The 11,696-nt window shown below is 42.0% G+C and overlaps 1 protein-coding gene across 1 annotated transcript; it reads left to right on the forward strand.

The window, feature by feature from the left end:
* The first annotated feature begins 5,399 nt into the window (after positions 1–5,399).
* On the forward strand, positions 5,400–11,461 carry ube2v1 (ubiquitin-conjugating enzyme E2 variant 1). The gene is made up of 4 exons (XM_070958833.1): positions 5,400–5,514; positions 7,161–7,306; positions 9,020–9,145; positions 10,144–11,461. The coding sequence occupies exons 1-4, from the start codon at positions 5,493–5,495 to the stop codon at positions 10,288–10,290; spliced, it is 441 nt and encodes a 146-aa protein (XP_070814934.1). The 5' UTR covers positions 5,400–5,492; the 3' UTR covers positions 10,291–11,461.
* Positions 11,462–11,696: the final 235 nt, after the last annotated feature.

Below are 11,696 nucleotides of genomic sequence, written 5' to 3' on the forward strand. Positions count from 1 at the left end.
ACATCCTCATGCAAAGTGTAGTAACGGAGCGTGCAAATAAACGTTGATCATCGTTTTTCAGCGAAAAGTGTGTGAAAATAAATGCAACGGTTTAAGATACAACCCCACTGTTCATACATAAAGAAATGGATGTTTTTGCAATGGATGTATTGGTTCTCAATCAAGAAGTGACCACCAAACCAGAACAACAGTATCCCAAGGGGCGATGCGAAACTTTGATCGACTTTATCACGCTGAATTGATTAACTAAAATTACTATACCGGGTCTAATAAAGCGAGCAGGCTATTCGCAGAGAAAAACTAAACTGTATCCTGAACAGCAGCAGGTGAACGCTGTCCAGGGAATGGGGCTCATCAGAGTTTTAGCTCTCTCAGCTCTCATATCGCTTGATAGACTATAAAAGGATATAGTATACAGGGTCACTGATGGCTCAGGTTGGTAATCATAGCGTTTCCCTAAATCCTGTCATATTTCGGATTCCACTGTGCTGTTGCCAATGTGTGCTGCGATGAACCATTAGTGCATTATTTCCCCCAGACTTGAAGGCAGCGTTTGCTGCCAGAGAAATGACTGGTGCACGGCAGACCCCTTCTGGCCACCTGGAGACATGCATCCCACACAGCTGGCATGGCTTGCTCACTTCACAGACCGCCATCTCAATTAACAAGCTCACAGTTTTCTGCTAAACCACAGAACAACAATAGCATTTATTTATAGAAATGAAGCTGATACTACTTTAAAGGATGAAAGCTATGATATAAATGAATTAATTTAAGTTTGTCTGACACTAACATCTCTCACAAGGACCCCTGACTTGCATGTCCCCATTTTAAAGACAACTACTTTTCAGATTCTAATCTCTATAAACTGTTAAGTCAGATAATACAAGGAAATGAAAGAGATGAAAAAATTCAGTGATTTCATTGCTATATTCAAACACCAGTCTTCAGCTATGATAAAACAACTATTCATTTAGCCTTGAGTTGGTATGACTGGAATCGAAGCTGTGAATGTTTCCTGTGCTCAGTGATGTTGCTCAGGGTACGGTACTCCATTTACAGAGGACATATCGCGCTCTGAGACATCACATGCATATCAATGGAGACCACACAGAGATCACAACACCCCCTGCAGTCATCTTTAAGGAGGGTCTCTCTCCCGCTCTCGCTCCTCTTTATCTGTCCCCACTTGTGAAAAGAAACTTTTAATCCCTCCTCTCTTAATTCTCCTGTAATGAGGACTGAAGCTAGATAAGCTACACTCATTTTAAAGATCACTCAACCCCTCTCACCATGCCACTCCTTAAAAACCAAGCCCCTCTGACAAGACACGGCAATAACAGTTTGATCTACACTGCTCTTATCCATCCATCCATCCATTTTCGATACCGTCTATCTCTTCCGGGGTTGCGGGGGGGCTGGAGCCTATTCCAGCTTCGACGGGCGAGAGGCGGGGTACACCCAGCCGATTGCAGGGCAACATGCAAACCATTCACACCTAAGGGCAATTTTACAGTCACCAATTCACCTAATGAGCATGTTTTTGGTCTGTGGGAAGCCAGAGTAGAGAACCCAAGCAAGCACGGGAAGAAGGGCCCCGCCCGGGGATCGAACCGGCAACCTTCTTGCTGTGAGGCATGCGCACTACCTGCTATGTATACATACTGTACATATCAGCACATATTGAAGTCCAAATATAACACAGTTTGTCCTGAATAACTGAACACATCATAGATATTTATATGCATCATATGAGGTAGTGTCTGTGTTTATGAAGTGATCTTTTACATGATGTATACATCTAAATTTTATATATTACTAATAAAAAAGATGCTGTCTCAGTATAGGTAAGGCTTACTGATAAAGAAATTTCTATTTGTAGGCTACATACAGACAGGTGAGAAGTGAGAGAAAACAACATAATAATTAAAAGATGTTTGTTCACAAAACTGCTGGTTTGTTTTTGGCATGAAGCATTCAAGACAGTTTTGCAGTTATTTGTCAGTCCATTAGTTGAGAGTATAATTCAGTTCTTCGCCTCCTTTACCTCTGGAGCAGTCTTTTCATGGTATTGTTGTAGGGAGACAAGTATGGCTATTTTTCAAGACAGAGATAGCACCCAACTGAAATTTCATGCAGGACATGCAGAGACCAGCTTTTTCTTATGTCCTAATTGCTCTTCAGTGAGCTGTTACTCCACCCTGAGCCCTGAGAAAAGTTTTAGTGCTCCTTGGCATTGATTCTCCCAGTCTGTGGAACTCAAATGCAGAGATCATTCTTGCAAAAGACATAAGATCTCTCATTTGATGGTGGTGGCAGACTGTGCTGTCTGACATGTCGCTACAAAATCACCCACTGGAGTCTCATTGGGTGGCAATCTGGTGACTGATGATTCAATATATTGCAAGTACATGACAGTTTTAATAATTCTTGTTCTAAACTCAGTGCCTGCGTTTGGATGGGACTCTTTTGGGAAACATTGTCTGACACACATTAAAAGATTTCTTTCTATTTCTAGTTTGGTGCACACCAGAGAACCTAAAACAAGTGGAATAAAGACTACAAAACCATCAGCAGAATCTCCTAAAAGTCCCATTGTCAGAAAAGCTAAGGTAAATGAAGTTACCATTAGCAGACACACTGCTTGACTGACAGGTTAGTGTCAGAGTAGGAATTATGCCAGTGAACTAACACTATGAGCTTTTTTTTATTTATTTTTTTTTAGCTATTAATACAGCAGGATGGAGACAGTTTGGACCATGTCAGAATTAACACTTAAAACCACAAGCTATGTACAAAACATTGTATGTGGGTTAGACCCATTTTTTAAAGCTGATATTACCGTCATATCCAGGAATTCTAGGGGACCCTCAGACTGTGGGGCTATTTGTGTGGATTTGTGTGTACGTTTCTCAGCACAGGCCTGTATTCATAGCAGGCGGACATAGAAGTGAGTTTGAAAAGTGAAAAAGCAGAGTGTGAATGAGCATGCCTGTCCGTCAGGAGCAACACACTGTATTCATGTCCCTGTGAGAAACACTGAGCCATTCATCCCAAAGTTCCTGCACACACACACACACACACACACACACACACACAGATCTTGGTCTCGTCATTCTGAGAACCAACTTGTCTTTAGAGAGGAGAGAGGAGCTGGGCGGGCGGGCTGGCTGGGATGGGGGAAGGAGGGTGGGAGGCTGGCTGTGGAGGATGGATGGCTGGGGGAGGTGTCGGTAGGAGAGGGTCAGAGGGCAACCTCCCCCTCTCAGTATGTTCATTATCACAGACCCCAAACACAGTGACAGGCTCTCCGGTCTCAGCTCTAATGCATTTTAAAAAATCACTGATGGGAATCAAGACAAACTCAGCTGTGTATCAAACATCTCTCATAAGCTTTACTCTTTATATTCTTCCATCACTGAAGGTTGATGGGGGATATTTTGGGGAAAAATGTACATGCAATGACTCAGTATTTATATTTGAAGTTTTCATGGTTATCCACAGCTTAAGTTTTTATTTGATTTAGCCCCAGTCTCCCTTTAGAGGGGCCGAATTATTAAAGGCTACTAAAAACATGGCAGGGTGTATACTGTAGATATCATTTTGCCAGAGCTGTTTTTGTCAGGGGCATTTCTAGCAGCACCCCTGAGAAGAAAAGTGCCTGCAACAGTATGGCAGATATTTCTAAATTTAGTGCAGCTGAACAGCTTATTATTTCAGCCAGGCATAAGCCTGAGGAGGATCATGCTTTTGGTCAAGTGTGCGTGTGTGTGTGTGTCTGTATTTGTAACCTATTTATCTGCTGCAAATCTTGCAGTCTAGTGGGCCATCAGCCTAGTATGTTTTTGTGCACATTTATAACTGTATGCTCAAGGACCTCTTTGTGGTGAGTTACTATTTTTGAAAAAATTATCTGATTGACTGTTTTGTTTCATGCTGTCATTGACTGCTGACTTGTCACTCCTCTGGTCAGCAGGGGTCGCCAGTGATCACCAAGTGCTTCTGTTTGGACTCTTGTCTCTGGTCGTGGTGGTCACATTCGTGTTGGCGATAGATTTTATTGTCATTTTCATTTTGAAACTGACATTTTTCATCTCTGGTGTTTTTGAACCTGCTGCATATTGTCTTCATTCCAATATCCTCTCATGCATGGCTACACACTGGACAAACAGCCCACCCTGCGCTCCCTGGTCCCCACCCACATGTCCCCAGACACACCTGGCAGAGATTGGCATTCTACTGAGTCCACTAGAATTTATCTATTTATTTTTTCATTATCTATTTAATTGTGTGTTTATTTGACACTTAATCAGGGTAATCAATAGGCTGCATGTGATGTCGCCGACATGGAAGTCACTGCAGTCCCCTGATCGGCAAACACACTGCCATTTTTCTGTGAATTCACATGAAAAAAGTACTGAAAATTATCAGTCAGAACAGACTGCTAATAAAATAATCCAAAAAGAACAGGAAAAAGACTTTGGTGTTCTTTCTCTTAATGTTAAAGAACCTCTCTAATGTCTGCAATGTAGTTTTTTAGGGAAAAATCAGCATCTGATTTAATTGGAATCTTTTTAATGGAAATTATATTACGTCTTGATCCACAAATTTGTTTGCTTGTTAGAAGGATAACTCCAAAAATGTAAATAAAGTCTGATGAGGTGGTGACCTGCGCGATCAGAACAACTTGGAGCTCAGCACTAATGACAGTGAAGTTGGCAGAAGATCTCAGAAAGAGCCCAGCCCAGTTTTTGAATGTAAACTTGACTATTTCATGTTTCACCTGTTTTTTTTGTTTGTTTGTTTGTTTTGTCTTTTCTCTTACTTTGGTCATTGCTATGTGCCTCTGTGTGTGTCTCTGTGTGTATATATAGCTACAGTTTTTTTTTTCATTTGTTGTTAAGGATAGGTTCACATTTTTTTTTCTTATCAGTGTAAACACAAGGAAAATTTACAGCAAGCGAAGCCTGTTTCAGTGTTATTATGAGCAGCTGACTCTTGATCCATGTCAGGGATTAAAACCCTTCTGACACTGTTCGTGTGGTCCAGTAGGCGGCGAACCCGCACCGCCGTCAGTGCGTCCGTGCCCACACTGAGGAAGAACACTTATTTTCTCGTTGGTTGTTACAACCATATTTAGCATTGTAGGAATCTGTGGTAACACGTCCATTTGAGTTTCTGCTATGTTCTCCCTTTCCTGAACCCGACTACCCGACTATTAGCTTTAAGAACAATTCCCAGCAAAGGCGACACCAACAGCTGCTCCGAGTCTTCATATAGTTTGCTGTCACAGTGGATAAGGAGAGGGACAGTGAATGAGGAACGCTGCTCTTAAAAAATAAATGGACCAATATCATGAAGCAAAGAAGTCAAAGTATTAAGTATTGAAAAAACAAAACAAAACTAATTTAGGATAAGAATGCCTTTTTTCTGACGACGGACACGCGCCTGTGAACATCGTACGTGCGCGCTTCCGCAAAGCAGTGACAAAGATGGCGGCCCCCGCCGGATCAGGTAAGCCGACAGTTCAGACAGTGTTTTTCCGTTGATTTTGCTTGTGATGTGTAATTTCCAACATATCATATTAACTGCGCAATAGGTTTACAGTTTGAAAGAGCCCAGCTGCAGTGGGTTTTTATCTATAACTTTGGACTCTGTGTGAAAGAAGGCTCTGCCATTAACGCTGTTAGCTAGCTCATTGGCTAGCTAAGCTGGCCCACAGTCTTTGAGCAGCAATCGGCCATCTCCAACAACATTGATGGACCATTATGAAGCCTGCTGGTCTAAGAAAAGTCCACAGTCTCATTGATTGTACACCACAGACCACATTTGTCTAGGGTTTCGATGGATTACTTTGTTAGGAAGGCGGTGACGCCCGTGACTCGCCTGATGGGAAGATAAGTTGTTTGTTTCGCTGACGTTAGCTGGCAGCACAGCCCTGTTCAGCCGCTGGAGAGTCCTGACATTCCGCTGGAAATGCGCAAAACAAGCTCGTCAGTAAAAACTGAACGCAAGCTATTTTATTCACGTTCCGTTTGACAGCTTGAAACATGGTCTCACTGCTTATTTAATGAGGATATCTGTCCTCAATGGTATAACGTTTTATAGTGAAGTGGGGCAACTCCTTAAACAGCTAACCACGCCATGTCGTTTCTTTGGTGGCGACACCAAAGATAATAACTTCATCCGATGGCGTGAAGGATAAACTATTAAAATGATACCTGGCTTACGATCACCCTGCTTTTCTAAATGAAGGCTCATGAGATACGCCTATTGACATACTCACAACCGTTTGATGGTATAAGTTCCACTTAATAGCACTGAGCTTTACACCCGTTTGGTCAGGATGTCACAGCTTCTTTTGGCCATCCACAGTTGACAGTCAGCATTGCTGAGGGTGTTTTAAGAGACATGCAGGCAACTGTGATTCAGATGCTTGGTCCTTCATGTGTTGTAAATCAGATCTCACAGCTGTAGAAAAGTTCTCTCCATTTAAATGTACCTGCAGTGACCAGGCAGGTACGTGCAGGGCCATGCTGCATTTAAATAAAATGAGCCTTGTGTACAAACTTATTAAAAAATGCTTTGACTTCCTTGCTTCTGCAGTTGCATTCAGTGTTTACAGTTATTTGCCAGCAGTAAACACCGTTATTTTCATTATTCAATAATGAAACCTAGTCAGATTATTCCTGTGCACTTCCATAAAATCTTGAAGAACAGGTGTGTTGCAAGCAGCCGTTCAAGACTGAGATTCTACCACTGATTACACCTGATGCAGTTAGTCACCAGACCTGCAGCAGGTCATAAGAAGAGTCATAAATTAGAGTTCAAAAATGGAGTCACCTATATAACATCCAGATTTTGCCCTCCAACATTAATGTAAAACTCAGTCATTTTGTTATGATTTGGAGGTTGCTAGATGATGCCATGTTACAGAAGGAATCACTGACAGATTTAGCAAATTTGAAAGTATATATCTTAAATTTAGTGATATTGTAATATGTGTACGTTTTAAAATTAGAACCAGTCTCTTTTAGCTCAGCCTAGGTTTTTGTCTGGGGCTTCTGTTCAAAAAAATGATTGAGTGTGATTAGACTGAATTTTCTCCCAGTGTGTGATCAGAACATCATTTAATTGTTTTTTTCTCTGTGTTTGTGCAGTTGTAATTCCCCGCAGCTTTCGGCTGCTGGAGGAACTGGATGAAGGCCAGAAGGGAGGTGGCGATGGTACAGTGAGCTGGGGCCTTGCAGATGATGATGACATGACGCTAACTCACTGGAATGGCATGATCATCGGCCCCGCCAAGGTGAGCCACCCCCAGGGCCTCCAGCACTTTGATACATCATACTGCTCTTCTTCAGTTGACCAGTAGGCTTCGAGCATTGCATTGGATTGAAACATTTGCTTTGAACAAATGTGCCGGTAAGACAAAAGGGCGCATCTAATACAGTTTTGGATTGTACAAAGTTGAAAAATAGAAAACATTGGGTGCAGTTTACTCGTCTTACTCCATTTCAAGCCAGTCACGGCCTGGGTATCTCAACTGTGTTAAAATTCAGCACGAGGGCTGCACACAAATGCCCAGAGGCATTACATTGCAGCCTGTTTTGTGATTGCCAGCTGCAGCACTCTTGCTCAATCCTGGAAAACTTCAAAAACTGTTGTCTCCATTGGACACTTGTAGACACATAAAAAAGGAAAGTTTGGTCTGTTATCAGGTAATATCTGTCTGCCATATGTAAGGGACATTGAAATCTTCCAGGACAGCTGGACTGGAACCCGATTGGAAACTATCAACATGTCAGTCATTGATGGAAAATGTAATGTAGGTCAAGCTGAAACATGCAAATAATTGTAATGTCTAAGTATGTAGATCATTTAAAAGACATGTTTATGTTGAAAGTATATACGTATGTCTCTTGTATTAATTTTCCCTTTAATGGACATAATTCACAAGATGGTTCAAACCTATGTGTTTTTTTAGAAGGAATAATCAAACACTACTTGGCCACTATTTTCTCAGGCCTTGGGTGCATGTTTTTAGAATGAAACTATTGTCCAACCAAAACACTCTGCCCCAATAGCTACATTATAAATGCAAAGTAAGTAGTAGTAGTGTTCTGTTCTTGAAATAGACATTTCAGACTAGTCATTGCACTCTGATGAGCAGCATATGTTTTAGGTTGTGTATCTGTTGCAGTGTGCAAGAAGATTTGAGATGGAAGAGCCAACATCGTGGGTGGTTGTGTTTCCTTTGGTGGCACTTTCATTTCTGCCTCCCCTCTAGAGAGTTAAGATGGTGAAGCACTTCTTGTGTGGTTTAAGAAGTAAAGAGAGGTGCATGCATGCACCAGTTAGCGTGTGTTTTTGCAACACTTGAAGTAGCAACCTTTACCACTGTAGTATAGAAACAAATTTACAAGCATGCAAAGATGTTGGCAGACTGGTTGCAATGGTAGTAAGTTAGAGTGTGAGACCCCAAGGTGACAAGAGCAGGTATGTCTGTTTCCAGGGACCAGCATCTGCTTCTCAATGCACTCAGCCTTTTCTGTGCTGTTCACACAGGCATTACAGTTTTCAGCCTCCCTGTCACAAACTGACTGAAAAAGACACACTGGTCCAGCAAAAGGATTACTGTAGTTGTGTGCAGACACAGAGCAGCACGGAGCTGCTGTAAGCAGCCGTAATCAGAGTCGAGGCTTCGTTCAGCTTCATTACATGTCTGTACATCTCTTCACCTAACCACACCGTCCATTAATGTTTCATCATTGATAAGATGTCCTCGGTTTCTGAGCCATTGTTTGCTCCTTTATCACTAAACTGTAGATGTTTGGTGATTTTCTATGATATGATCAAAAGCTTCAGAACCAGCAAGTAAAAGAATGTTGAGTTGAGACTGTTTTGTCTGCAGCTGTTCCAAGGTCAAGAATGCACTGTCAAATTGCTGAACACCACACACCAACACATTTCCTTGTCTGTCACACTTTGAGCTACCCTGCCGTCCTTTCTTTCTTTGCAGACTGTCTATGATGGCAGGATATACAGTCTGAAAATCGAATGTGGACTCAGATACCCAGAACATCCCCCTCTTGTGCGCTTTGTGAACAAGATCAACCTGACTGGCGTACAGAGTTCAAACGGTGTGGTGAGTATCCAAATTGGAGATTCAGGGGCTGTATTTCCAAAGTATTTTATTTTCGAGTCCTCCTGAATGATTCCAAAAAAACCTGAGCTAAGAGTTTCCTCTGAACATCTTTCCACAAAGCTGCTGAGAGCAACTTTTAGAAAGGAACTGAAAGAATTCGAGAGCTAAGAAAAGAGGTGGAGTTGACCCTGTTGCTATGTGAAGACTTCATGTTTATGACTGAACTGACTCACTGTGTCTACAGTGACTGGTGTGTGTCAGTGACTGTTAAATCAAATATTCATCCATATACAGTAGTGCCATGAAAGTACAATATTGACTTTTTTTTCCACTTGCCCAAACAAATCTACATCTTTTTGACGGGGTGATTCCATGTAAAGTCACTATTTTACCAGTAATACTTCCATGGCATTGAAATCAGTGTACTTAATTTTTTGGTTTGATGGAGGAGTGAAGAGCTGTGTAAATCATTGTCTCTGGTATCGCTGGATTTGCTTTGGATTGTTAGTGAGCTGTTCAGAGTCTTATTAACCCCACCACCAAAATGTGCTTTCAAAATTTCATTCTAGGTGTATTTTTTCAAAACACGAACACTAGCAAGTGCATTACGTGCAGCCGCTGACTGATTACAAGCAGGTCTCTGAGACTGAGGAGTCCTCTGGACGTCCTAAAAATGTTCTCAGGCTCAGGAGCTAGTTTTAGCCTTTCCTTGGGAATTGCTTTTAGACCAAAAGCTCAGCAGTGTAAGTCTAGGACGGGCAGACTCCTTAGTTTTAGGAATTTCTCCAAACCTGACCAGTTAGGACACTTAGCCTATAAAAATCTTTTTTTTTTTTTTTAGTTTGGATTTTGATTTTTAAAGCTCTGACAATAATTTAATTACACCATTTGTGCCAACATACTCCTTTAGCCTAAAGCGGCATTCTACATATTTAACCTTATTGCCAGACATGATAAAAAGATCCCCCCGTTCTTCCCCCGTCCTCCTCCCCTTCCAGGTGGACATAAAGGCGGTGGCAGTGCTGTCCAGGTGGAAAAACTCCTACAACATCCGGATGGTGCTGCAGGAGCTGAGACAGCACATGATGATGAAAGAGAACAACAGGCTGTCCCAGCCGCCCGAAGGCCAGGTGTATAGCAACTGAGGCCCCTGCTGCTGCTGTCCCTCCGTATCATCCACACACACACACACACACACACACACACACACACACACACACACACACACACACACACACACACACACACACAGCATCCTAAACACTTAACACTGGCTCTACCACTTTCAGACTACACAACCATCATGTAATCCAAGACTCTCTCGTCCCACTTCGTTCCTCCCATTGGACAGAGGGAGGGATGTGCAGGTGAACCTGACCTCCTCACCCAGTGCCCAGTCATCCATTAAAGTTCAAAGCGCAGACCAGACGTTACAAAACAAGAATACTGTCCATCTTAACTGATGTTATTTTTTCTTATCTTTGTGTTCTACATCCAGATTGTAAAGTAACAAATGACCTGATTGAGTGTACCAATTATGGGTGTGTGCGCTGGATTCTTCACAAGAGTTGGCCGTCCCTGTTCTGGTATTGTAGTGAGGGATCTGAATCAACTTGCTACTCTTCAAAACAAATTTACTTCTGTAACCCTGATTGAACTGTTCAGATCATCTGATTTTTTTTTTTTTGAAACCTCAACATCTTGCAGTATGCTGAATGGTACCCCACACAATGCTTTGCTTGGTTTCCCAGGCCATCATATCCTCAAATTCCCCAGCTTCCACAATCCCAACGATGTGAATTTGACGGGCCTTCCTGAAACAAGTGCATGTCTGGTACATGAAAAATACTGCTACTAGACATTCAGCGACATATGTATCAACGGGGCACTGCTGGCTCATCACTCATGTTCTCAGACTTGTCTTCTGTGTGCCATATGGTTCATAGCGCTTTGTGATAGTGATTGATTATTAGCAGCCAGTGGGGGGGGGGCTACAGATCCTTGTACTTTCTCTCTTCAGAGAACATAGTCTGTGTGCTTAGCACCTTTTCAGGATCACCACTGTACTGTGGCCTGTGCAGAGCAGGAGGAGCTGTGATTTTTTTGTTTGCTGTTTTTGGGTCCTTGTTTTGGTTCTTTAGTCTCTGGGCTGACCTTTGTATACTCCATGGAGTCGTCTCTTCTCTCATACAGTGAATGCCCACTTAACGCAATGTACGGCTTTGGATGTTTATTTTATAATAGGTTGAATCTAATCAGGGTGATGGTTACCTGTTGCATGGTTTTATTTGAATTAAACGTTATTACTTTTGCACACCTTTGTGTCATGATTCTCTAAGGCAAATTTCAGCACTCTGTTTTCCAGAGATATGGAAATACAACTTGAAAACAAACAGAAAAGCAATTGGTGACTTCCTGTAGCAGACTTACAACTTAAGTCATTCATAAATTAGAAGCGCCAAACCTTTTAATACCCTGTTTCTTGACTGTTGGTCATCGATGAAAGTGCTTTCCATCAAAAATGTATCTTCTCAGTATATTTTTGCCCACT

Source organism: Chaetodon trifascialis, chromosome 3 (genome assembly GCF_039877785.1).
Source record: "Chaetodon trifascialis isolate fChaTrf1 chromosome 3, fChaTrf1.hap1, whole genome shotgun sequence".
NCBI lineage: Eukaryota > Metazoa > Chordata > Actinopteri > Chaetodontiformes > Chaetodontidae > Chaetodon > Chaetodon trifascialis.